Genomic DNA, 27,463 nt, shown 5'->3' on the forward strand with positions numbered 1-27,463 from the left:
AAATGCTTGCTGTGCAGATCCTAGCAGTCCCAAGAGATGGAAATGAAAACTCCATGCCTAAATTTATCCCTTCCTATTTCATCTCTCCCTGTTCAGGCCTTCCTCCCTTCCTCCCCAGGGCTATTTCCTTAATCCTGACCCCATCTGCAAAGTTCCATCCTGTGCCACATCGGAGGATCTCTTTGGGGCACCTGGGCTCAGCAAAACAATATTTCCTTTTTCTCCCACTGGGTATAAAACAGTGCCAACTGAGGCTCTGAGCCTCATTAGATAGATCGGGCAAGATGTCAAGCAAAATGCTGTTTACATGTACACCACAGCTCTTCCCAGAGCACTTGGAATCAGGACCAGGACACCTCCAAAGCCTCTTTAATGTTTTTCCTTTCTTTTCTCCTTATATGGCCTTCATGAAGAGTAACTAATTACAATCTGTAAGCAGTAATTACAGTTCATAAACTGTGAGCACAATATAAATATTTTTCCTGAAAGCCAGGTTAGAAGAAATCCTGTCTAAAATGAGATGTAAAACAACAACAGTTGAATTACAGATTCTAACTGAATTGTCCCCAAGCACTGTCAAAAACAAGAGTGTAATCTATCTCTGTAATAATGGGCGTATTATAGTAGGATCGTTTTCAGCCCATTTCCCCATCCTGCTGGGCAAGATACGGAAAAGGAGCCAACCAAATGGGGGGAAAATAAACAACAAAAAACCCCCAAATCCCAACAAAAAGAACCCACCAATTATTTTGGATGCCTGGTAAACAGCCTGCACCAGAGGATAAGGCTTTTCTGGCTCTCAACTATGCTTTTTTCTCTTTTCATGTGCCTTGTCCTCCTCCCTTGAAACTGCGGGGTGGGGAGGTCTAAAAATAGTCAATGAATCATGGCAGATAATATTGTGCAGTAGTTACATAAACAGCCAGCCTGGGCGCCGGATCCCCGGGTCGGAACGGAAAATATCTGGGTCAGGGTTGTCACACTGAATAGGGTCCCCCGGAGCCGGCCTTCGGGAGGCGCGGCCGGGGAGGAGGCCTGGGCCTGCGGGCCGGGAGCAGCAGGGGCGGCCTGCGGGAGGGAGCGGAAATCCCGGGACGGGCGCGGGCAGCGGCGCGAACAGGGCGGGCGAGCTCCACGCTCCCTCCCCATGGCCGGGAGCGGGCCGCGGCGACGGCGGCGGCGCTGACAGGCCCCGGGCGGGGCGGGGCAGGCGGGCCTGGGCGGGGGCCTGGGGCTGAGGGGAAGATGAACGCCCTCCTAGAGCAGAAGGAGCAGCAGGAGAGGCTGCGGGAGGCCGCGGCCTTAGGGGACATTCGGGAGGTGCAGAAACTGGTGGAGAGCGGGGTGGATGTGAACTCCCAAAATGAGGTCAACGGCTGGTAAGTGGGGAGCGGGGGAGGCCTAGGGTCAGGGCAGCCGGTCCGAGGCGTGGGGCAGTCAGTCGTGACGTGGGCCCAGCGCCGTCCCTGGACGCCGGGGCTACGGCGAGGCCTGCCACCTCGGGCCTCCGAGATTGTGCCCTCTTGAGGCCAGCCCTGGCCCCCATGCCTCGTGCGGTCAGGAGCGCGTCCTGCCCAAATCCAGGCCCACGTGGTCCACTCGGGGCAGCGCCCACTGGGACTCTGGTGCCCTACACCCTTCCCCCGCGCCCCCGGCTCACTTGGTCAGAGCAGTGCTGGAGGCTGTGATTCTCAGCGACTAAGCGTTGGAGCTCACCCCAATTCGAGTGCTGAGTTAATTTGCCCTAGGTGCTTCTGGAGGACAACACATCTTGCAGAGCTAAAAGCATAAGCAACTGATCAAATACGAATTTTATAAACTAGCACGATTTCCTTAGCCAAGACCAGGAGAAAAAAAAAAAACAACAACACACATTTGCATCACCATTCTGCTTCTCTTTTGTTTCACTGCGACTGAATTGCGGCTGCTGCCTACAGTTGCCTGTTTGAAGGAAGACTCATTTGTTTATCCTATCCAGTGTTTTCTTTCTTTTCTTTTTCTTTTTTTTTTTTTTTTTTTTTGAGACAGGACTTGCCCTGTCGCCCATGTTGGAGTGCAATGGTACCGTCTCGGCTCACTGCAACTTCTTCCTCCCCTGCTCAGGTGACACTCCTGCCACAGCCTCCCAAGTAGTTGGGAATGCAGGCGGGCACCACCGCACTCGGCAAATTTTGTGTGTGTGTGTGTGTGTGTGTGTGTGGTATTTTTAGTAGAGATGGGGCCAGGTTGGTCTCAAACTCCAGGCCTCAAGTGATCCACCTGCCTCAGCCTCCCAAAGTGCTGGGATTACAGATGTGAGCCTACCGTACCCGGCCTGTTTTCTTATTACAATTTCAAATACAGAATGTCATCCAAGACTTTAGATGTCTGCCTGCAGATTGAATTCGTCCCAATTAAATAAGGAGTCTTATCTTAAGATGTTGCTGGTGGTCAAAACTTAAAGTTACTGAATGTGGCATTATTCCACCCTCTGTATTTAAAATTTAAAATTTTGATTCAGGTAATGCTTAGCCAGACTATTTTGCTAGCTTAGAGTTAAAGTGAGTTGCACTTTGGGAGGCTGAGGTGGGCGGATCAGGAGGTCAGGAGCTCAAGACCATCCTGGCCAACATGGTGAAACCCCGTCTCTACTAAAAGTGCAGAAATTAGCTGGGCGTGGTGGTGCCCGCCTCTAGTCTCAGCTACTTGGGAAGCTGAGGCAGGAGAATCACTTGAACCTGGGAGATGTAGGTTGCAGTGAGCTGAGATTGCACCACTGCACTCCAACCTGGGCGACAGAGTAAGACTCCACCTCAACAACAACAAAAAAGTGAGTTTACGTTTTTTTTTTTTAAGTGGAATCATCCATATTGGAACTGAAAGGGGCAATGGAGAGAGGATCAACCCCAGAGAATAACTTGCCCTAGGCCACATAACTATTAATGTACCAGAACCATGGTTTCCAGACTGCCTCAAAAGTCTATTTACCTGGGCCTGGTGCGGTGGCTCACGCCTGTAATCCCAGCACTTTGGGAGGCCGAGGTGGGCAGATCACGAGGTCAGGAGTTTGAGATCATTCTGGCCAACATGGTGAAACCCCGTCTCTACTAAAACTACAAAAATTATCTGGGGGTGGCGGCACGTGCCTATAATCCCAGCTACTTGGGATGCTGCGGCAGGAGAATCACTTGAACCAGGGAGTCAGAGTTTGCAGTGAGCCAAGATCACACCACTGCACTCCAGCCTGGCGACAGAACGAGACTTTGCCTCAAAAAAAAAAAGTCTTGTCTACCTTGCGGGACCTGGTGGCTCACGCCTATAATCCCAGCACTTTGGGAGGCCAAGGCAGGGGGATCACTGGAGCCCATAAGTTTGAGACCAGCCTGGGCAACATAGCGAGACCCCAGTCTCAAAAAAAAAAAATTGTCTACCTAATTTCCCTAAAGAAAGCAGCCTGGATAGCTGACTAGAAAGCCAGGAAACAGAGGATACTACCTTTCTGTTCTGTTTTGTTTACAGGTGTTTGCAAACTTGCTGTTGTGTATGTACCTTTTCTGAGCGTTGCTCTGGTTCAAAGCTGTGAATTACCATTTTGGCACTGGGAGGCGTTGTTGTGTAGAAGGAGCCTGGTCTTTCCTGCAGGGTCTTCTCCATTCCTGCCTAGACGGGACTTTAACCGTTGCTTCATTTTCTACTTGTTCCAGGAGAGTATTGTGAGCCCTTAATGAGATGAAGCATAAAATAAATAGATAACGTTTATTGAACTTGCTTTGTAGCACAGATAGGGTTCTTTTTTTTTTTGGAGACGGAGTCTTGCACTCTCACCCAGGCTGGAGTGCAGTGGCGCCATCTCGGCTCACTGCAACCTCCACCTCCTGGGTTCATGCCATTGTCCTGCCTTAGCCTCCCAAGTAGCTGGGACTACAGTCATCTGCCACCACTCTCTGCTAATTTTTTGTATTTTTAGTAGAGATGGGTTTTCACCGTGTTAGCCAGGATGTTCTCCATCTCCTGACCTTGTGATCAGCCCACCTCAGCCTGCCAAAGTGCTGGGATTACAAGCATGAGCCCCTGCGCCCGGCCAGCACAGATGGGGTTCTAAGTGTTTTACGTGTGTTAGCTTGTTCACGACTACCTGGGGACATAGTTATTGTTCTCTCCATTTACAGATGAAGAAACTGAGGCCCAGAAAGAGTAAGTCATTTCCTCACTTTGCGCACTGCCCCTTCCCAAGGTCAGGGGATTGACAGTAACTAGTGGAGCCAGAAAACGAACCTGGTATCTGATTCCAGACCTACTCTCCTAAACACAATGTCTGCCCCATAGTAGGTGTTTAGTAAAGTGAATCTGAGGTAGCCTGAAGAGGCTTCTTATAGGTTTTGTGTTTTTTTTTTTTTTTTTTTTGAGATAGAGATTCACTCTTGTCACCCAGGCTGGAGTGCAGTGCGTGATTTCAGCTCACCGCACCCTCCGCCTCCCGGGTTCAAGCGTTCTCCTGCCTCATCCTCTCGAGTAACTGGGATTACAGGTGTGTGCCACGACGCCTGGCTAATTTTTTGTATTTTTAGTGGAAATGGGGTTTCACCATGTTAGCCAAGCTGGTCTCGAACTCCTGACCTCAGGTGATCTGCCCGCCTCGGCTTCCCAAAGTGCTGGGATTATAGGTGTGAGCCACCGCGCCCGTCCTCTTGTAGATTTAATTGGAGGAATTGTCTAATAGGCTTGTCAAATTCAACATATCCAAGATTGAATTCCAAGTCTCGCCTCATCCCTCTACCACCTCAAGCCTGCTCTTCTGAGTCCTCAGCCTCTCAGGGGTTCTCAGGCCAGAACGCTTGGCACCCTGCTTGCCTCCTGTCTTTCACAGCTGACATCCAGTCAGCCGATTCTATGAACTTCACCTTCAGATACAGTCAGAATCTGACTACTCACTAACCCTACCACTACACCTCTGGTACACCATTGTTTCTCTCGCCTAGATTATTGCAATAGCTTCCTAGCTAGTGTCCTTGCTCCTCAGCTTATATTAAACAGTCTCCTTAATTAATACAGTGGTCAGAGGGATCCTGACTTAAAAGATAAGTCAGATCATTTCACTCTTCTCAAAAATGGCTCCTATCTCACTCAGTAAAAGTCTACAGGGTCCTACAGTTTCTACTGCCTCTCCCCACATCTTCCCTCCTTACCTCTGTGCTAATCTCATGGGATTTGCCCTTCTGCTTACCTTTTTCCCCTGGCCTCCTTGCTTTCCCTGGAATATCAGACAGTCCTGATTCAAGATCTTTGCGTTTTGTCGTCCCACTCTCTTAAATGCTTTCCCTCTAGATATCACATGGTTTGCTTCCTCACCGCCTTCAGATTTTAGTTTAGATGTCACCTTCTTGGCAAGGCTTTTCCTGGGCCCTCAATTTAAAGTCGCACAACCTCTGGCATTCCCTAATGCCTTTCCCCGCTTTACTATTGCTGTCACACTTCATCACCACCTAGCATACTGCATGCTTTGCTTATTTATTTGCTGATGTCTGTTTCCTCTTCTGTAAAATGGGGGGAATGTTGACAATAGTATTACCTCATGGGTGTAGAGGATTAAATAAGTTAATACATGTAATGCCTTTAGAACAATGTCCGACATGTGAAGCGTTACACCTGTGTTAGCTATTGTTGTTATTTTCTTCTTATGAAGCAATGTGCTGGGTAATGGAATATAAGGTTACCCTCAAAAAACATACTCTCTTGCATTGCCAAGCAGAATGGTGACTGCTTTCAATTCTTAGTTGATCAGTAACCACAATTTCAGCACCAGTGAGTGATGCCTGGTTGATGAATGACACCCAATGCCTCAGGTCTGAAATAGTTTTCGACACTAATAAGATATTCTGACTGCAAATATAAAGCTTAAGGAGTTGAAGTTCAAAGATAGAGTAATCTATCAATTAGATTGATCACTCGTCATTCCGCCACATCAGTTGTAATTCAAGTGTCATGCATACCCCTTGGTTTTAAGGACCAAGGATAATGCTTCATGAAGAACTTGAAAATATTACGTGGCTGCAGGGACTCTGAGTTATGGCTGCCCAGAGCCACACAACTCTGGACTGTAAATGAAGATGACTAAGGCACAGGGCTGTGGGGGCCATGCTATGTTGACTTAACACTGCTTTACATGGGTGGTAGTTTAGCAAGTTGGTTTGTCCCAGAGTCTCTCAGACCCACTGGTAGTAAATTACCTCCTTTACACTCAAGCTTGCCATGAACAAGTGATCTACTACTAGCAAGTGAGCATTTTTTTTCCAAAAGGGAGCATCTTTTTCTCATCATGCGTCATTCATTTTTGAGGGCTCACTTATTATAATTGTTCACTTTTTAAGCCTGTGCCACAGACATCCACACACAAACACACTCAAGGCTGCAGTTTGCCCAGAATCAAGGATAGATTAGATCCTTCTACTTCAAGCAAGGTCCACCTTATCCTTAGTTTACTCATTCGGTACTTTTTTTTTTTTTTTTTTTTGAGACAGAGTCTTGCTGTGTTGCCCAGGCTGGAGTACAGTGGTGCGATCTTGGCTCACTGCAGCCTCTGCCTCCTGGGTTCAAGCAGTTCTCCTGCCTCAGCCTCCCCAGTAGCTGGGATTACAGACGTGCACCATCACGCTAATTTTTGGATTTTTAGTAGAGACGGGGTTTCACCCTGTTGGGCAGGCTGGTGTCAAACTCCTTACCTCAAGTGATCCACCTGCCTTGGCCTTCCTAAGTGCTGGGATTACAGGTGTGAGCCACCATGCCTAGCCCATTCAGTAAATATTAATTAAGCATGTATATGTGCCAAGCAAACACTTCCTTGCCTTCAGGGAGCTTGATCAAGACTCTTCTCTCCCAAACTTAACAAGACTCTTACTTTTCCCAAATTAGCAATAATTTTGTCATTGCATCATGAAATACACCTTAAAGGAACCTGGATAATCTAATTCTAATGAACCATAATGTAGAATGTCACTCTGAGACATCAGTGGAATTGCTCCCAGCCAGCCAGATATGCTAACTTTCTGTGAGTTACTAATGCTAAGCCCAGGGCAAATCAGCTTTTTCCTAGAACCATATAAACTTTCCAGATAATTATACTTCCCAGGTTAGTGAACTAACCTTCACTATTGAACATTTGTTCCAACCTTCATTTCTGTATTTGGCTGTAAGAGCTCTGAAGATATTTATCTCAATTCAATTAGAGAGTTGGTGAAAGAAGACATTTCAAAACACAGGGGCAAGAAGTATTTTCCTTCCATAATATACTTTCAGCTTTGGCACCTAGGGATGGATTTAGTTGCTCTGAATCTTTCATTTCTGTTAAGATGGAGTTTTGCCTGCATGCTAATTATGTTTCTGTACAGTATGAAAATAGTAGCCCTTCAGAGTGTGCGGAATTGCTTCCTCTGTGTACAATATTGAGTGATTAGTTTTACTTAAATGAGTCTGATATGTTAGAAGAGCCTGTTCTTGAAGAATTTTGGTTGTTGATATATATTTTTTAAGTACCTCAGGAATTAAAGTATATGTGCAATGCCTTATGTTTACGCAGATGAGGATATGTTTGTAGCCTTCTGGAGAGAACTAAAGAAGCCAACTTTTTAAAAATGGAAATTTGGAAATCCTTTGTGTGTGTGTGTTAAGGAAAGAAAAGTAAGAAGGAAAAAGAAAGTGAGCAACTGGGATTCAGACAAGAATATCTGCTGTCATAATAATAATTTAAGTGACAGAGCAAGCTGCTGATAGGAGATGGTTATTAGCCTGATAATATTGAATCTTCAGGTGGCATATGAAGTGAGTTTCCATAGTCCCTGAAAAGGAATATAGCAATATAAAAATATGTTTCAGAGACTGAGATGATCTAATGAGCAATAGTGATAGAGTACACTCCACGTTACCATTGGAGTTAGCCAGCCAGTGAGCTTACCTCCTGGAGGCTATTGAAATCAAAACTCCTAGGTTAAGTTAGTTTTTCTCAGGAACCAGAAATGAGATTTAAAAACAAAATTTAAGCATATTAAATATTTTGATCATCTTCTTTGTGAAAAGTTGAGATTACCAGCCCGGTTACCTGGTTCTAGCTGAACTCTAACAGGCTTGTATATACATTATTTACTAATGTTTAGAATCTGAAATCCCAAATCACCTCTCCTCTTTTTCAATCATTCTTTTCTTTGGGACAGGACTTGTTTACACTGGGCATGTAAACGAAACCATGGTCAGGTGGTTTCTTACCTGTTAAAATCAGGAGCTGACAAAGAAATTCTTACCACAAAAGGAGAAATGCCAGTCCAGTTAACATCAAGGAGAGAAATCAGGAAAATTATGGGAGGTGAGTCTGTGTTTGGGGGGAACTTTTGATTTCGTTAGACTCATTGAAGACTTGTGGTATTATTGGCTACATTCTTAATGCTGGTCAAACAATTGTTCTATTTTTTTTCTTTCTTTTTTTTGAGACAGAATTTAGCTCTTGTTGCCCAGGCTGGAGTGCAGTGGCATGATGTCAGCTCACCACAACCTCTGCCTCCCAGGTTCAAGCGATTCTCCTGCCTCAGCCTCCTGAGTAGCTAGGATTACAGGCATGTGCCATCACGTCCAGCTAATTTTGTATTTTTAGTAGAGACGGGGTTTCACCATGTTGGTCAGGCTGATCTCGAACTCCCGACCTCAGGTGATCCACCCACCTCGGCCTCCCAAAGTGCTGGGATTGCAGGTGTGAGACACTGCTCCCAGCAACTGTTCTATTTCTAAAAGCAAATTACTATGCCAAGATAGTAATTCCAGGTTGTTTCTGGGGAGGTCAGCATTGTAAGGTTTTATTTTTTTATTTGTAAAATTTAAGATAATGATGAACGTGGTAATCATAAACCTAATGAAATATTCTTTTTTCTTCTGACCTGCAGAGGCAATAAGCACTGACTAATGTCACATATCACATACCAAAAGACACCACTTCCAAAAGACACCTTTTTTTGGTAATTTTGAAAGGACTGTGATCTGTTCTGTTTTCTTCTTTTTAAGTGGAAGAAGACGACGATGATGATGACAACCTCCCCCAACGGAAGAAGGAGCCAGAACTGCCCTTTGTTCCCAACTATTTGGCCAACCCAGCCTTCCCTTTTATCTACACACCCACAGCAGAGGATTCAGCCCAGATGCAGAATGGGGGCCCCTCCACACCCCCTGCATCACCCCCTGCAGATGGCTCACCTCCATTGCTTCCCCCTGGGGAACCTCCCCTGTTAGGGGCCTTTCCCCGGGACCACACTTCTTTGGCACTAGTTCAGAATGGTGATGTGTCGGCCCCCTCTGCCATACTCAGAACACCAGAAAGCACAAAACCGGGTCCTGTTTGTCAGCCACCAGTGAGTCAGAGCCGCTCCCTGTTTTCTTCTGTCCCATCCAAGCCACCAGTGTCTCTGGAGCCTCAAAATGGGGCATATGCAGGACCAGCGCCAGCATTCCAGCCATTTTTCTTCACTGGAGCATTTCCATTTAATATGCAAGGTAACCCCTCATCAGCAAACAGCCTCTGCAACAGGGGAGTTGGTGTCCCGAGAGGTGGGATTTAATGAGGTATTTTGGGTATAATTACAAACTTACAGAAATGTTACATGACTAGTGTAAGGAACTACCTTTACTCAAATTCACAAATTGTTTACCTTTTGCCCTTTTACCCTGATACCCTTCAGTATTCTTTCCATTATATTTTTCCTAAGAACAAGGATATTCTCTTTTTTTTTTTTTTTTTTTTGAGATGTAGTTTCCCCTGTCACCCAGGCTGGAGTGCAGTGGTGTGATCTTGGCTCACTGCAACCTCCACCTCCCAGATTCAAGCAATTCTTCTACCTCAGCCTCCCAAGTAGCTGGGATTACAGGAGCATACCACCACGCCTGGCTAATTTTTTTTTTTTAGTAGAGATGGGGTTTCACCATGTTGGCCAGGCTGGTCTCAAACTCCTGACCTTAAGTGATTCACCTGCCTCAGCCTCCCAAAGTGCTGGGATTATAGGTGTGAATCACTGCACCCAGCCAGGTATTCTCTTATGTAACTACAGTACAAATGACCAAATTTGAGAAATGTAATCTTGAGGTAATGCTGTTCTGTAATCCATAGTCCATGTTTTAATTTTGGATTAAAACATGGATTTCAATAATCCATGTCAATTGTCTCAACCAATGCCTTTTGTATTCTATCATCTATTATACGTACTATCTGTACTATTGATATCTATCTGGACTCTGTAGTCCTCTGCTCCCTGTGCCCTGCTCAGGATCATGCGTTGCATGTAGTTATCATGTCGTTTTAGTTTCCTTTAATCTGGAATCTTTACCCTTTATCATTTTTGATCTTGATCTTTTTGAAGAGTCCAGGCCAATTATTTTTGTGGGATATGATTTTCAATCATTCTTTCTCCACTTATTAGTTGGTATTTTACTGTAAAGAAGGACTTTCCCTTCTCCTTCATTAATATCAGTATTGACACATATATCTTTATTTTATTCAGTGGGTTATAATCTGTTACTATCAATTTTCAATTATTCAAGTTATCCCAGATTTGGCCAGTGGGAGCCCCTTCAAGCTGGTTCTTATGTCCCTTGCAGGTGTCTCCATTGTTCTTGGAGCACTGCCTTACTTTCTGGTGCAGTAAGATGTTCCAGGCTCATAGCATAACTTTTCCTCCTCCCACCCTGGAATCAGTCATTTCTCCAAGAAGCCCTGGTTCTTTTTCGTGGAGAATGGTATTTAGGACACACAGCAAATTTGCCTCCCACTTGGGCCCACCAAGAATGGTATTTAGACACCAGGATGTGGGCACTAGGTGTCCTCATTGCTACAGGTATATCACTTCTTCTAGGCCCGCTGAGAGGACATAGCCAGGAAAGATATCCATATTTCTCTATCAGTGTATATCTTTTTGAGAATATTAAAAACCACAAGTTCATCCTGAGTCTTCCAAATCCAGTCAAATACCATAGGGTACAGCTAGTCTTACATTTCCTTTTTTCCTAGAAGTAACTCTCTCACTTCCTGTTTTTGAGGAGTTACTACTATAGGTGCTAACAGTGACCTGGGGTGCCACAAGGGATTCGTATACAGGGAACAAAGCAGAACAAAGCAGGGTGCTTGACTTGGGCTGTCTTGGCAGCCAGGTTCAGAATAAAGGAGCAGATTGCTTAGTTCCAAGACCTATGAAGGTGCCACATTCACATCAAGTTATACTTTAGCTTTTATTAGTAGCTTGTCATTTGGCTCTTTTACTGTCTTTTTTGCAAGGAGTTTCATATTTTACAAATACCTTTAGGTCCATAATTGTTCAATCTTTTTAGGGTAACTCACATCCTGCCCATGTCTTCTTTCCAACCTTCTTCCCCCTTCCCCTGTTCATGTACAGTTTGATACCCAAACCTGTTCTTAAGACTTTGCCTCCTTAGCGCCAATGGCAGAAATAAATTATCCTTCTACATAGCTGGAATGGCTTCCCCTGTCTTGCTCTTACTTTGTGAACCATAGCCTAAAAGTACGGACAACAATGCAGGGAACTGCTCCAGCAAAGCCAGAACTGGGCCTGAGCAAACCCTGCTGGTTACACTTGGTTTTCCCACCAAACAGGTCTGTTAATCATGTACAGACCTTTGGCATGATTAAGTATAACCATCTTCTGGAAAAGATCCTAAATAGCAGGGGCTGTGCTGTGCCAGAACTATTCATTAACATTTCTCCTCTTTTTTCTAGAGCTGGTACTCAAGGTGAGAATTCAGAACCCATCTCTTCGAGAAAATGATTTCATTGAAATTGAACTGGACCGACAGGAGCTCACCTACCAAGAGTTGCTCAGAGTGTGTTGCTGTGAGCTGGGTGTTAATCCAGATCAAGTGGAGAAGATCAGAAAGTTACCCAACACTCTGTTAAGAAAGGTAAGAAAAGTCTGTTAAGCATGAATGGCTGCTTTTTGCATTTGGAAAATACCTAGCTCCCTCCTTGGTTATATGAGTTAGTTGAGGGAATAAACAGAGAATAGAAAAGGAGCAAAGAATGATTTTCCACTGGCTTTTTTTTTTTTTTTTTTGGCAAGTCAAGTGAAGCAGTGGAGTGGAGAAGGAGCAAAGACATCTGTAACTGGTGTTTGGCCAGTTACATTCTTACAAACTAGTTGGAAACACCATTGCATTCAGATCAGCCAACAGTGGCATTTTTGGAAGTTGATACCAGAGATAATTTTCTGAATTATCATTCACGTGTTTCCTATTTTCAGTTTCTTTAGTGATCTGTAAGGATTAACTTAGTGCAGTACTAGATGTGCCTTCTGTTTTACAAGTGAAGAACCAAGTTCAGTTACAGAGCAAATCCATATAGATGCATGTGTGGTCCTTCATACATCTCTGGGTTTTTGAACATCAGGTTTCTGGCTTCTCAGGGCACCTGGGAAACTGATCTGTGCGTTTCCTCTCCCTTCTCATAGCCTCTCCCTTCGCGGTGTGTGCTCATGCTGTCGCAGCTGCTGAGCTGTTTTTAAGGGCTTCCACTTTGCAACCCAATCAGCCTGGGGCCTTAGTTGCACTATCACTGACTTAGCCTGCCACAGGGATTTTTTTTCTTCCTCTAGGTTTTGAAATGAGACAAGATACTGATATCAATACAGTACACCAAACATATGGAGACAAGTGGCTCTTGTTAATCTGTTTAACATATTTTTGTTTTAGGACAAGGATGTTGCTCGACTCCAAGATTTCCAGGAGCTGGAACTGGTTCTGATGATAAGTGAAAATAATTTTCTGTTCAGAAATGCTGCATCCACACTGACTGAAAGGCCTTGTTATAACAGGAGAGCTTCAAAACTGACTTACTAATGCAGCAGGGACTTTTATCACTGAGTATTATGACAGTGTGCGTCACCTCTGGGCCAAGGACAAGCCATTGATCTAAATGCCTCGGATGCCCGGGAGGGCCTCTGGTGCCACTGCGTAGTATGTACTAACATCATTCTGCCAAGGTAGGAAGCCCCTGACCCCCAAGCAGCGGTGCCACTCTTCCAAGCCTCTTGGTGCACAATAAACCTATTGCTTGAAGCTTTGAACAGCTGAGAAGTGGTCTGGAGAGGCAGAAGCTGAAGGTTCTATATCCAGTGTGTTTTATGTTCAGAATGTAAGAGAGTTGTCTAAGCAGAAGCTGAGAGAGAGCGGAGCCTATTTCTAGCCACTCCTGTTGACAGTGCACCTGAAGGGCCAGGATGTGTTTTTCTTGGTGTTGCATGCTCACAACTCTCCTGACATTGGGAACTTATGAGGGAGGAAGACTGGGGAAAGCACAGATACTGGACAGATGGATTCTAGTGTGACTTGTGACTGTGAGGGTTCCTATAACATATTTATAAATGTTACTCAGGTTAAAAGTATTTAAGAATACAGTTACCTAATTGTAAATATGCTGTTAACCAAAAGAGCTTTCCCTCCCTCACTTTTTCCTTTGTAAACACTCATGACTGCTTCTCTATTTCTCGAGTCATCTCTGCATTAACTCCCCTTCGTGGTCACTAGAGGGCTCTCTGATGCCTTCTAAAAGAGCAACTGCTTTTTTACAATGCCCCCCACCCCCACCCCTCCCATAGAGACAGGGTCTCACTATGTGGCCCAGGCTGGTCTCAAACTTCTGGCCTCAAGTGATCCTCCCGTCCTTGGCCTCCCAAAGTGCTGGGATTACAGGTGTGAGCCACTGCACCCAGCCCACTTTTTTTACTCTGAAGTGATTCCAGTCATCTGTGTGTGTAACTGCATCCTATGAGAAGAGCACAAATATTGCTGTTCCATGTTCTCCACTTTCATTTTCCACTACAAATGAAAAGCAATTTTTGAGACTGAATCTGTTGCTATTTTAAAGGTTATTGTGGGAAACTGAGCTAAAGGAGTTAGCATCTTTATTTTTGTATCAAAGATAAAGGTTATTTTGAAACTATTAGGATTTTTACACAATTCTGAAATCTGTTGCTTTTGTAAACAAATGGTTTGATCTTAGTGATCCCCTTACTACTACCACCAATTCACTTCACAAAGTCAGTTATGAGTTGACCAGACTTTGTTCTGAAAAACAGAAACAAAACACCTGATTAAACTCTTGAGTATGGCATAGGAATTTTTTAAAAGAATGCATTCAAGGATTCTTTTCCTTTCCTTCAGTGTCATTAATGTTAAAAGAGCAGCCACTGTTTTGTTGAAACAAACAGCTAAACTTCAGAAATAAGAACTAGCACACTTAGACAAACAGGAAAGCAGGGGTTTGAAGCCAGCTATCGAAGAGCATCCCTGCTGTCTTAAGAAGCTTTTTCCCCATAGTGCCTATAGTTTCCAAAGAAACTCAACTTCCTAACTGTGTTAACTTAATTTTATTAGAACACTACAGTTGAGTGAGAACGTGCAGAAGATGTCAACGGAAGAGAATGTTGTGCTAAGATAATGGCCTCCTGCTGCTGCCTAAATGCTGAAATGAGGTTGAGATGTTTTTCAAGGCTAACTTCACGGAATCACTCTGTTTAGTGACTTAATTGTATCCCACCAATTACTGCTGGTGACTTACTCACCCTTGTACAGTGTTTGCATAGCAGAGTGAAGTTTACTTATTACCCTCTTTCTCTTCAGTGCTTTAAAGAAGAAACCTTCCTTGTGTGTGTTTTTTTTGTTGTTGTTTTGTTTTTTTTTTGAGACAGAGTCTCGCTTTGTTGCCCAGGCTGAAGTGCTGGGCATAATCTCAGCTCGTTGAAACCTCCGCCTCCCGGGTTCAAGCGATTCTCCTGCCTCAGCCTCCCAAGTAGCTGGGATTGCAAGCATGTGCCACCATGCCTGGCTAATTTCTGTATTTTAGTAGAGACAAGGTTTCACCATGTTGGCCAGGCCACTCTCGAACTCCTGGCCTCAAGTGATCCACCTGCCTTGGCCTCCCAAAGTGCTCTGATTACAGGTGTGAGCCATGGCGCCCAGCCTCTCCCTTGTGTTTCAACCAATCGGAAGTGAATTTAACTAGATGTAGTAACCTTTTTTTTCTTTGCTTCTAAAAAAGTTACAGTTTACTGATAAAGTTAAATCTGGTTCTATCCTAGATGAAATAAATTCAATATTAATTTATGTCTAAGTTACTTGGGTTAAAACACTTTCAGCCACCCAGATTAATTAAAGTGGAGCAGTGAAGGCCCCTGGCTGGGAGATGGCCTCCAGAGGAGCAGCTGCAGGGCATGTTCTAGGCTTAGCGACAGAGGCAAGCAAGGAACTGGTGTCTCCGGTGAGAGGTGGGTTTGATGTGTCTCTGCCCTATGCTGGTCTCTCTTCTCCTTTATAAAATCCTCTGTGGTCAACTGACTCCTGCGTATCGCAGTAGAGTAAGACTGCACAGTTGCTGGTAGGTGAGTTTAAAGTCTTAATCTATGCATTCAGAGAAATATTTTTATATGCTTTGTGTAATTTATAACAAGGATTTTTTTTTTAGCTTTGTTAACTGTGAATTCACCCCTCCTCCTCCACTGCATATTTAAAGCATGTGTTCACAGTGTGTAAACATTCACTGAAGATTTTTTCTTTGTGCATTGCTGACTGTTCAAACATAACAAGTATTATTAAAATTAAATATTAACTGACCGATCCTATACGCCTTCGTTTTGGCTTCCTAAACAGCACTATAGTTCTAATCATAGGGGGTTCAAATTGTTGGACAGTCCCAGAGACCAGACGCTCTGGAGGAAGATTAGAAGGGCCCTCTCTCCACCTGAGCCTCCTCCACATCCCGCTCATACCCTGTCAGTAGCACCTGGGGACGGATATTTTGTACGGTGTCATTCCTTCCAGTTCACAGCACTCGGCTTCATTTCCCTGGAGGAGCTGAACCAGTTAGATGGAGGTCATCCCCTATTAACCACATTTTTTGATTATCCTATTTACTTTACCCAACTGAGCCTCTCCTTTGGGTTGTCAGCACCTGTCAGGGCCTCAAAGAGCTCAGAAGCAAATCCCAAGACAGGAGAGGAAACACAGCCTTACACTTCCAGATCTTCAGCTGAGAATGATGCTGAATGAGTCTGCTTTTCTGTTGGTTCAGGCCAGCTAGCACCTCACAAAGCAGACGTCAAGCCAAATAGGCCTAATAAATCAGAGAGCGTAGCAGAGACCTTTTCTTAGCACCAAGGAGAGGCAGAATAATTTGGGCATTTGTGCTTTCATAGTTGCTTTATCACAAGGATGGAAGTCATCTTCCATATACTCATAAACATCCTGGGCAGAAACAGCCTGCCAAAAAAATGCGATTAACCTTTAACAAATGGTCCTGCAGTACAAGCTGACCCAGAGCATATAGAAAAAACCAATCAGAGGATCCACCTCCATCTGTATCTACTGCAAACCATTTAGGATTGGGGAGAAAACCACCATCACCCACACCCACTCACATCATACCAAGACAAAGTTAGAGGAAATGAGAGCGAGACAGGAGACCAGAACACTTAGGAACAAGGAGAAGAGATCCATTCCAAATAGAAGGCCTGTGCCAGGTGGACTCTGACCTGCAGAAAAGGAACTGTTTGTTGGCTTGCTCAAGAAAACAAATTTAATTCACCCCTCACATCTTGTCTGCCAACCTGGGACTGTGGGTGGCTTCTCTCTGGGCAGGAGGTGGCCTCTCAGCTTCTTTGTGCTCACACATTCAGCTTTGGCTGGACTGAGGAAAATGAATGACTTGGAGGCCTCACTGGTTATAGGAACTGTCTGGAACAGACTTCAAAATAAGCAAGGAAGTAAAGCATCATGCACTTCTTAGTCCCTAGAGAAACAGGCGTAGAGGGCTGAGGGATGACATGAACGTGGAGGTGTTCAGAGCAGCTTTCCCAAGAGGCCCCAGTCAGATTTCAGGGCCTTTCTCACCTTTTGCAATATCTGCACAGCAGAGCAGGAACTACTGGCAATTGCCCAGGGAATTTTGGCTGTGAAGGCAATATTTGCAGCCAAGAGCTCTTGGGTCTGAGGTTCAGGTAACTACAACCATGTACATGTGTAGAAAATCTTCCTCTTGGCCTCCTGCAAAGATCCTAATCCGCAAACCTTGTGAACAAGCACAAAAAGACTAGTGTGTATATATTGTTGACCATGTCGTTTTATTCATCAGTACTCCATTTTTAATGGATTCAGGCAGCACCCTAGAGGACAGGACGGAATTCCTAGGGGTGGCCTGGCCCAGCCACAGTCTTCTATTCCAGGAGGAAAAAGCTTTTTATTAAAAAACAGAAACTAAGCTTTAGAAAATACGAAAAATCAGAGGGAGAACAGAGGTCATTTCATGAAATCATTATTTGAAAACAGTGTAGTGTGCAAATAATACTCGGTTGGGAATCAGGAGACTGGGGACTAGTCTGACTGTCTCAAACTAGCTGTGACCTTAGGCATGTCATTTACCTCGTAGGGCTCATTTCCTCATCTAAAGCATTCAGCACAGTTACTCTGTGAGGCTTTACAGGTGCAAAATCTTAAGATGCCCCCAATGTTTGCCACCAAGTCCATTCTGTGGACATATTTGGTGTCATTTCCTTCCTGATAAAAACCAGGAAAGGCCAGGAGGAAATCCCAGGAATATGTTTTAGGCAAGTCCAGCATCTCTGGCCATCCCGTAGAAGATGCCTCTAGCTGCAATGAGGTTGGCTGGAGAATCAAATTCAGCTACTACTCCTTTGTCCAGGACCAGGACCCTAGTCAAAAAAGAGAGAAGTGGTCAGGTTTCCATCAGCCCTGACCTGGTCACATCGTCTAATCCTGCTCTTCTGGGTACTTGCTCAGGCCCACAGTGACATGCCAACCCACCCAGCACAGCCGCCACACCACATGTGCACGCTTGCAAGGCCGGTTATTTTAGCCATTCTGTTAGTTCTGGCAAATGAAGCGGTTTCTGGGATCAAACACCAGGTCCTATTCATCTCTGCTAGTTGGGGCTCTGAAAACCTTCCCTAATGAGCCCTTCCCCTTGCCGGGGTCACAGGACTTCAGCAGGCTGTGCACAGGGAGCCACGGGCCTGTGCGCTGGGCTCTGTGCACATCCATCTGCTTTGTGTCAGCTCAGAAAAGCACACAGCAGGAAACCAGCTGCAGCGAGGCTGACACTGGAATCTGGGCCTTGGGCTGCAAATCTGGCGGCGGCGGCGGCGGCTGCTGCTGCTGCTGCTGCTGCTTGGTGGGTCTCCAGCTCACACACAAATAGCCAGGCCTGGGCCCCGGGTTAAAATCTCCCACCAACCACTCACCGGGTGCACCTGGTACAAGGCCAGTGGGCTGGCTCTACCAGGGTACAGCAGGAGGGGAAAGGGCTCTCCCCAGCCTGGAGAAGTGCTCCTCCATGGGAGGGGGCTGACTGCATTCTGATTCTCAGCCTACTGGGCTCTCCCACATGTGTCCTGAGAAGGACTGTGTCTGTGACATCACTGCCTGGCCACTGCCCCCCAGTCCCAACCTCAATCCAAAATCAAGGTCTTCAGTGGCTTTTGACTGCTGTTGGATAAGGACTGAATGCTCTTCCATGGTCGTCAAAGTGCAGCACAGTGCGGCCTGTTCTCCACCCCCATCTTGGTTCTACTGCCTCCCTCCCATGCACTCCAGCCTCCCGTACCCTCCTGCCTTGGGGCATGTGTTGTATCCTTTGCCTGCAATTTTCAGCTCACTCCCTACCTTGTTGCCCCACCTCCATCCTCCAACTCTTACTCATTCTTTCAGGCCTGGCTGGTGCATCCCTTCCTTAGAGGAGAACGGGCACTGGCCACCCTGTGCGGATAGCCTTTTTCTGGCCTGCACACACAGGCCTTTGCTTCCTTCCTGTGGGCACTATTTACATGTCATTATTTGATTAATTTCTGCCTGTTCCACTAGAATGAATGAACGCGCAATCTCCAAGGTCGATCCAAGCTCCCCACCCTAGGGCTGCTGGTGAATGAAACAGTTTTAGTTAGGCCTGGGAACAGGTCCTCTCAGCCCAGCCCCGTCCCTCCTCCAAACCCAGGGCTCAGCACCTCCTGCCCACCCTCCCTCCTTCTATGGGGTCCTAAATGGCAGTGGGGGTAAGGGTAGGAGGGGGATGGAACAGACAGAGGGTAGCATCAGGCATTCTCAGCTTGGCTCCCAAGACACTGCTGGCTACATGGGGGCACTTCCAAGAAAGACAAGATCTGACCCATTGCCCTGTCCATGGCACCCTCCCCACCCCACCATCCTGCAAGTGTTTCTTGAGTAAATGAAGGCCTTTTGGGGTATTCCCACTATACTTTCAAAAGAAACTTGTCTGAGCCTCCTGCCTCCTCCTCCCTTCTAGTTTCTAGGGAGCGCAGCCTGCCAGGCCAGGGCCAGTTCACTCCCGTGAGGCTTCTGAGTCACCCAGCCCTGTCTCCTCAACCTCCAGCACCACACCTTGACATCTGACACAGTGAGGGAGTGGTCTGCCTCTCCAAGGAAGCCACAAGCTTCTGAGGGCATGGCCCCTTCCCTCATCCTTGGAGGGCCTAGTGCAAGAATTAGAGCAAGGGGCTGGGGAGGACACTGTCATTTCTCAGGATCACCTGCAGTTTAAATACCTTTCATTGACTTTTTTTCTTTTTTTTGAGACAGAGTCTGGCTCTGCACCCAGGCTAGAGTACAGTGGCGTAACCTCTGCCTCCTGGGTTCAAGTGATTCTCCTGCCTCAGCCTCCCGAGCAGCTGGGACTACAGGTCCCTGCCACGATGTGAGGCTAATGTTTGTAGTTTTAGTAGAGATGGGATTTCACCACGTTGGCCAGGCTGGTCTCGAACTTCTGACCGCAAATGATCCGCCTGCCTCGGCCTCCCAAAGTGCTGAGTTTACAGGTGTGAGCCACTGTGCCCAGCCCTCATTGACTACGACAATCCCACGAAGCATCATTTTCATTTGAAACAGACTCAGAAAGGTTTTGCAAATTGCCCAGGGTCACACAGCAGCCTGGGACTCTGAACCCTCTGGCTCAGACACAGTGCTCTCCCCACAAGGCTCAGCTCCTCATGGTGCTGTCAGGGTCCAGCTGCTACCTGAGCTGCTGCTTATCTGCGACCAGAGTGGCTGTGAGACACCGATGAGGTGAGGGACATGCAGGCACTCTGCCAGCAGGTTTCTCAGGAAGTGATGAGACTCAGCATGAAGCCTCCAGTTCCGTTTACATCACCTCACGGAGGAGGCAGGATGCAAGTGGCCTGCGCACAAATACAGTGCCTGTGGAGCCCAGTGTGCCCTTCCCCATGTGTTAGAAAATGTTATTGTTGGTGCTGGGCAATGGTGACTCACACCTGTAATCCCAGCACTTTGGGAAGCCGAGACAAGTGGATCACTTGCGGTCAGCAGTTCGAGACCAGCCTGGCCAACATGGTGAAACCGTCTCTACTAAAAATACAAAAATTAGCTGGCTGTGGTGGTGCATGCCTGAGGTTGTAGTGAGCCACTGCACTCCAGCCTAGGCAATAGAGCAAAACTGTGTCTCAAAAAAAAAAAAAAAAGAAGAAAAATAAATGTGAAAATGTCATTGTATACCCTGCCCCTGAGCCCAGGCCACCCCACTCTGGTCTGCCCCTTATCTAGATCTCGGGAAACTCTGCTCTGCCCACCATGCCCTAGCAATCCCAGGAACATTCCCTTGTTCGATAATCCTAATCTGCCCTGCCCACTCCTGATGCCCCAGGTGGCCCCACCAGTTCCCCATTGCTCGGGTTTCCATGTCCCACCTGGTGTAGTCCATAATAGTGTTAAGCCGGTGTGCGATGGTCAAGATAGTGCAGGTATCAAACTGGGTGCGGATGGTAGCCTGGATGAGGTTGTCAGTCTCGAGGTCGATGGCAGCTGTGGCCTCGTCTAAAACCAGGATGCGGCTCTTGCGGAGCAGGGCTCGGGCCAGGCACACGAGCTGCCTCTGGCCCACGCTGGGAGTGGAGAAGGTAGGCATTTCCAGCTGGGGGCCTCCCACCTGCCTCCGGGCCTCATTCCCAGACCTGTTTCACTCCTCAACAGCCCAGGACTGGTTTTCTGTTTGACTTTTCCCATTTCTGCCACAGCCCAGCCCTCTGGAATGGAGCAGAGGTCTGGACACCATTGGGATAATGAGGGGCTTGGGGAACGAGCCAGTGCTAAAAGGCATTGTGAAATCCCTGGTCTGCTCTTGGCACCTTTGGCCTCCTCTCTCCATGCTTTCTTCCCCATCCTTGCTTTTCAACTAGTGTCGTGATGTTTCTCTGCTTCACTCTATCAGTCATTTACACCTTAGTATATGTAGAATATGCTTGCATGGCTCTTCTTGGATATTTGCAAATAGGCCACACAATGCCATCTTGCTGAGCCTAATATCATACAATTCAGGCAGTCACCTCCCACCCCATAGGGGCTACAGACCAGGGCTCTGCTTCAGGGACAAGAAAAGGGCAGGGCAGAGGAAGACCGGGGGACCCTTTGTGTCTGGTCACTGAGGAGGTAAAGGAGGGGCAGGACACACGCCTTCAGCCTCCTGCCCTGGTAGCCAGAGCCAGCAGACAAAACGAGGCTGTGTTCCCAACCACAGAGGCCGCAGCATCCCCACATCCAAGGACAAATACCTCAGCCCTTCCCAAAGGCGTGAGTCACCACAGCCGGAGTAAAGTCCAGGCTCTTTCCCTGGCCCATTCCCGCAACTAATGAAGGTTTTGGCAGCAGAATGAGCCGCCGGATTGAACTCAGGGCTGATTTATGGTGGAACTGGCACAGGACACAGGTTATACTTAAAGCGGCTACAAGCTCAGTGAGGGAGGAGGGGAGCTGCTTTCTGTCTCTGATCCTGGCATGTGTCAGGGTGGGGCATGCTATGGGGGAAGTGTTAAGAGCAAGCAGGTGAGAAGAATGGATCAAGCAAGAGACAGTCATGGGGCACAGGGTCTGGAGAGATCATATTTGTCCACCGGCCACCCCCACGTGGTTATGTAAGTGAGAGCCAGTTACGATGCACATTTAGTCTTAAGGGCTGCCTGGGTGGCAAGTGAGTCCCACCAGTTGTCCAGGTGAGGGAGGTGACTGACACAGCAAGGAAAGGTTTGGGACAGAGCCAGAGTCCCCGCTCAGCTTCTTACCAGCTGAGCTGCTGCGGGGAAATCATTTCAAACTGTGGAGCCTCATTTCTGGCCCACAGGACCACGGTAAAGATTAAAGGAGAAAATGGAGGCCAGAGTGCTTTCAATATTGTTAAGTGCTGTGCAAATGTAAAGTTTTTTTTTTTTTTTCTTGAGACCAAGTCTTGCTCGGTCGCCTAGACTAGAGTGCAGTGGCAAGATCTTGGCTCACTGCAACCTTTGCCTCCAGGGTTCAAGCAATTCTCCTGCCTCGGTGTCTCAAATAGCTGGCACCCACCACCATACCTAGCTAATTTTTGTGTGTTTAGTAGAGACAGGGTTTCACCAAGTTGGCCAGGCTGGTCTTGAACTCCTGCCCTCAAGTGATCCACCTGCCTTGGCCTCCCAAAGTGCTGGGATTACAGGCGTGAGCCACTGTGCCTGGCCTTGTTTTAGTTTTTGAGGTCTGGGGAGGCTGCATGAGTATGGACTGAGTATAAAAATGAAAATAGGGAGGAGGAGGAGGAGAAGAGGGAGGGAAGGGAGGAGGGGAAAAGCTGACATTTCACAGGAGCGCATCCAAGCGAAGCGCTTTTCCTGTCATCACACTGACCCTGACACTGCTCTGTCCAGATGGTAGCCACTGGCCCCATGTGGCTATTAGCACTTGAAATGTGACTAGTCCAAATGGAGACATTCTGTAAATGTGAAATACACACTGGATTTCAAACTTGTACAAAAAAAACGCAAAATATTTCTAATACTTTTATATCAATAATGTGTTGAAATAATAATATTTTAGATATACTGGGCTAAATAAAATATAGTATTATAGTTTATTTCACTTGTTTTTCCTTTTTAAAAAGTGTGGCTATGAGAAAAAACATTAGTTACATATGCGTGGCTTGCATTGTTTTTATCGGGCAGCATGATGCAGAGGTATGGACTGTTATTATCTGCCTTTTAGAGTGAAAGAAAAGCAGGCACAGAGAGGTTAAGCAACTTGCCCCAAATCACACAGCTAGCACAGGTATAGGTATCTCCAACCTTTAGACTCAGTAAGAGGTGACTACTGGCCCCTCCGATGCATAGCCCAGTGGCTGAGGACATAAAATCTGGGGCTGTAAGAAAGCTCGGGAGGGAAAAGGGCTTCCTCTCACCTGCTCCATGGGTTCCATCCAGAACCATGCTTCCCAGCCCAAGCACAGCCTCGACAACCTCACTGAGCTGGTTCTCCCAGAGCTGGTTCAAATCCCGGACCTGCCTTCTCCCAGCTGTGCAACTTAGGTTTACCATCTCTGAGCCTCAGTTTCCTGATTGGTGAAGTGGGATCATGGACCACCGCTGGGGCTTGTGTGAGGAGTCGGCGGGACAATATACCGTGCCGGGCACACAGAATATGCTCAATACAAAAGGACAGGCCTGTGCACATCCTGGCTGGCCTCATCTCTGTGTCATTGGTGTCAGGTTTCCCAGCACCCGCCAGGGTTCCCCAGGGAAGGCTGCAGTTCCTGACCTCTCCACTCCCAGCATTTACCTGAGATTCTCCCCGCCCTCAGAGCACTGGAAGTCCAGGCCTGCCGGCTGGGAGCTCACAAACGTGTGCAGGTGGGACAGCTCCAAGGCCTGCCAAATGTCTTCCTCTGAGTATCTGCCAAAGGGGTCCAGGTTCATGCGCAGGGTCCCCGAGAACAGGATGGGGTCCTGGGGATACAACGTGGCCTCAGAGGCAGGCAGCTTAGGCCCCATAAGGAGCCATGGGCCCCAGGTCCAGGGAAGAAGGGAGGGATTAAGGTGGCAGCATTCCTACTCTGTCCCCAGCTCCCCAGAGGAGACAATGGCCAAAGAGATAGAAAATTGCCTGTGGGGGAGTGATAAACCTCAGCTTGGCCAATCACGAAGACCTCCGCTGAAGCGGGAACCAGAGCCACTAATCTGCCTCCAGAGTGTCCACTGGGCAGAAAGAAGAACACCCCAGAGGAGACAGAAAATGTGAAATGTAGGCCGGGCACGGTGGCTCAAGCCTGTAATCCCAGCACTTTGGGAGGCCGAGACGGGCGGATCACGAGGTCAGGAGATCGAAACCATCCTGGCTAACACTGTGAAACCCCGTCTCTACTAAAAAATACAAAAAACTAGCCGGGCGAGGTGGCGGACGCCTGTAGTCCCAGCTACTCCGGAGGCTGAGGCGGGAGAATGGCGTAAACCCGGGAGGCGGAGCTTGCAGTGAGCTGAGATCCGGCCACTGCACTCCAGCCTGGGCGACAGAGGGAGACTCCGTCTCAAAAAAAAAAAAGAAAAAAAAAAGAAAATGTGAAATGTAATTAGAGCTGCCAAAGAGACCAGGACAGGGAGTCTCAGGGGATGGGGTTCTTGGTGGGGTCCTTCCCCATGTGCTGGCCCAGGAGGTCAAAGGACAGGGCCTGATTGGGCAGAGCAAGTCTGAGCTTTCCAGATCTGGGGGTGGCTCATTAGTGGCTCTGCTCTGTGCTGTCTGTCCCTCCCCACCTGCCGAAGCCTCTGATACTGGGGTCCCAGTCTCCATCCTCAAGCTACAGAACAGGGTGGGGCCCGCCTCCAGGGCCGTTGGTGAGTGTGGCTAGTCCATGCCAGGCTCCTACCTGCGGGATGATGGTCAGCTGAGAGCGCAGGTCATGGAGGCCGATGTCTGCCACATTGAGGCCGTCAATGCGGATTTCACCCTTTGCCGCCTCCAGGATGCGGAACAGGCAGAGGGTCATGGAGGACTTGCCAGCCCCAGTGCGGCCCACAATCCCCACCTAGACGGGGAAGGAAAGGGGCTCTCAGGGGGAAGCTGAGAGGTCACAGGCGCATCTCCAGGACTCCCCTGGAGGTTGAACAAACATCTGACCGGAGCACTTGCTCTCTCAAAAGACCCAAGCGCCCCACAAGGGCTGTGGCCGTGTCCACAGGCATGAACACACATGCAGGTCCGCCCATCACACGCGTACCTTCTCGCCACATCACACGCGTACCTTCTCGCCACCGTGCACATGCAGACTCAGGTCTCTCAGCACCAGATCTAGGCCCGGCCGGTAGCGCACAGAATAATTCCGGAACTCCACCTCCCCACGTGGGGGCCAACCTTTGGGAGGGCGGCTGCCTTCCACCACCCAGGGTGCCTGGCAGGAGGGGCAGATGGGGTTGCATCAGCTCCTGCCCAGTGCAGCCCTCTCTCACCTTTCAGTCTCTCTCCCCCAAGGCCCCTCAATCCTCCCCAACTATGGTCCCTGGGAGGGTCCTTGGCACCCCTATAGCTCAGCCTTGTGTTCAATGATCCCTTTATCCCTCTAACTTTATTCTCCACAAATCTACTCCAACACTCCCCTGTCCTTCCCCTCCCAGTCTCCCTGCTTGCCCCTGTTCCTTTTTAAATTTTTGAGAGACAGGGTCTCAATCACGGTTCATTGCAGCCTTGAACTCCTGGGTTCCAGTGATTCTCCTCCCTCAGCCTCCCTAGTAGCTAGGACTACAACAGGCACATGCCACCATGCTTGGCTAACTTGTTTTGTTCTGTGACAAGTCCTTTTTCTGTCACTCAGGCTGGAGTGCAGTGGTGCGATCACAGCTCACTGCAACCTTGATTTCCTGGGCTCGAGCCATCCTCCTGCCTCAGCCTCCTGAGTAGCTAGGACTACAGGTCTGTGTCAGCACACCTGGCTAATGTTTTAAAGAGAAACTCTGAAGAGACTGTGTCTTGCTGTGTTGACCAGACTGGTCTCGAACTCCTAGCCTCCAAGGATCCTCCTGCCTAGGAAGATTCCCAAAGTCCTGGAAATACAGGTGTGAGCCACTGTGCTATACCTTATATTCCTTGAAGTACCCTCCCTGCCTGCCCTAACTCCCCCTCTTATTACCTTTACCCATTCATTGTTACTGGATGGCAGCCCAGTGCCAGGCAGTGGGGATACAATGGTATCCCCATTGAAACAGTCCTCACCCTCATGAGACTTACGTTCTAGTAGAGGGAGGCATACAATCAACAGATAAGCAAATCTATACAATGTAAGAAGTGATGAGTGCTAGGAGCCAAGAAGTGCTTAGTGTTGCTGCTTTATACCAGGTGGTCAGGGAAGGCTTCCTGGAGGAGGCAAAGACTTTAGTAAAGACCTGAAGGAGGTGAGGGAAGAAGCCAAGTGGATATCAGGAGGGAGGGCATGCGGGGCAGAGGAAACAGCAGGTGTAAATGGCTTTAGGTGTGTTCTGGAGCACAGCAGCAAAGGCGAGAGAGAGGTAAGAGGCTGAGGCAGTGGTGGCCCCATCATGTAGGGCCTTGCAGGCCATTTTAAGCATTAGGTTTTGTTTTGTTTTGTTTTTTTAACTCTGATTAAGATGCAAAGCCATTAGAGGGCTGTACACAGAGAATGACGTGATCTGATTTTTTTTTTTTTTTAATCTCTTGGCTGCTACAAGCAGAATAGACTAGCAGGGCATAAGATGATGGTGGCTTTGAGATAGGACTGGCTACATAACTTGGGAGGCCCAGTGCAAAATGAAAACCTGAGGCTTCTTGTTGAAGAATGATGGAGAATGTCAAGGCGCTAACGGCAGAGCATTACTCTAAACGCGCAGCTCTTCTGGGAGTGGAGACCCTGCGACTGCTCAGGCTATGTTCCCGTGGAGCCAGCCCTGCTTCGAGGCAGGTTCTCCTCGTGGCCAGAGGTGAAAAAGCAGAGCAGCAGGCGCAGACTGGTCTCACGAGGAGGCACTGAAGAAGAGAACGGGCCATGGGGTTGAGGGCAGACATTTATAGAATACAGAGACAGGAGCATGGGTATCCACGCAGTAACGGGGCTGCTAGACATGAAGCAGGGGAACTGGAAGCTCCCAGAGAGTGAGGGGTGAAGGGCTGGAAAGTGATGCCTGGGGAAGCCAGGCTGGGGTCAGGCAGGCAGACTGGCAGGTGCAATGCAGGCCACAGAATCCACAAGGACTCCAAGAAGAAGGGAGAGGTCATTTTATTGGGACGTTGCTAAGAGGTTGAATTAGATGAGAACAGAAAAGCGTCCCCTGGATTTGGAACCAGGAAGGTCACTGGAGGAGCTGTCTCTGTGGAGCGAGGGCCAGAAAGAGGACTGCAGGAGGCAGATGAGATCAAGGCTGATGAGGAAGTGGATGGAGCTTGTGGAGACCATACTTTAAACCATGCTTCATGACAGAGCAGAACAGAGAAATGGGGCAGTGGAGTGCAGGGGGGAGGGTTTGCGTATGTGTCTGGAATGGAAGATGCGATGGAATATTTTTGCATGTGGATGGGAAGCGTCCAACAGAGGGAGCAAGAATGACGGGAGATGGAGGGTGGGACTGAGGAAGCCGGGTCCTTAAGCAGCCATGGGAAGAAATGGAGGGGCTGGACT

The 27,463-nt window shown here is 47.7% G+C and overlaps 2 protein-coding genes across 4 annotated transcripts in view; one reads left to right on the forward strand and one right to left on the reverse strand.

Annotated features, from left to right (window-relative positions):
• Positions 1-995: 995 nt before the first annotated feature.
• ANKRD40 (ankyrin repeat domain 40) lies at positions 996-15,627 on the forward strand. Its single transcript, XM_023204497.1, has 5 exons — positions 996-1,379; positions 8,184-8,332; positions 9,022-9,507; positions 11,738-11,919; positions 12,706-15,627. Exons 1-5 carry the CDS (start codon positions 1,246-1,248, stop codon positions 12,850-12,852), a joined length of 1,098 nt encoding a protein of 365 aa, XP_023060265.1. The 5' UTR covers positions 996-1,245; the 3' UTR covers positions 12,853-15,627.
• Positions 15,628-17,110: 1,483 nt separating this feature from the next.
• The window catches only part of ABCC3 (ATP binding cassette subfamily C member 3), a 56,922-nt gene continuing 46,569 nt past the window's right edge, over positions 17,111-27,463 (reverse strand). For 2 of the 3 annotated variants that reach the window (XM_023204493.2, XM_023204494.3), the window contains 5 exons: positions 25,082-25,228; positions 24,707-24,865; positions 23,623-23,789; positions 20,739-20,933; positions 17,111-17,717 (listed from right to left, as the gene is read on the reverse strand). In XM_023204493.2, coding sequence (XP_023060261.2) covers positions 17,609-17,717; positions 20,739-20,933; positions 23,623-23,789; positions 24,707-24,865; positions 25,082-25,228 — 777 coding nt within the window. In that variant the 3' untranslated portion in view covers positions 17,111-17,608. The remainder of the gene's footprint in view (positions 17,718-20,738; positions 20,934-23,622; positions 23,790-24,706; positions 24,866-25,081; positions 25,229-27,463) is intronic. The other variant, XM_023204496.3, reaches the window with a different exon arrangement.

This window comes from Piliocolobus tephrosceles, chromosome 16, assembly GCF_002776525.5.
Source record: "Piliocolobus tephrosceles isolate RC106 chromosome 16, ASM277652v3, whole genome shotgun sequence".
Lineage (NCBI taxonomy): Eukaryota > Metazoa > Chordata > Mammalia > Primates > Cercopithecidae > Piliocolobus > Piliocolobus tephrosceles.

Excerpts from the sequence above, each read along its gene's own strand:
- ANKRD40 (XM_023204497.1), top strand. The coding sequence starts at position 1,246 with ATGAACGCCCTCCTAGAGCAGAAGGAGCAGCAGGAGAGGCTGCGGGAG. Across the intron at positions 8,333-9,021 it reads AATCAGGAAAATTATGGGAG|TGGAAGAAGACGACGATGAT; the intron begins GTGAGTCTGTGT and ends CTTCTTTTTAAG. Across the intron at positions 11,920-12,705 it reads CCAACACTCTGTTAAGAAAG|GACAAGGATGTTGCTCGACT; the intron begins GTAAGAAAAGTC and ends TTTTTGTTTTAG.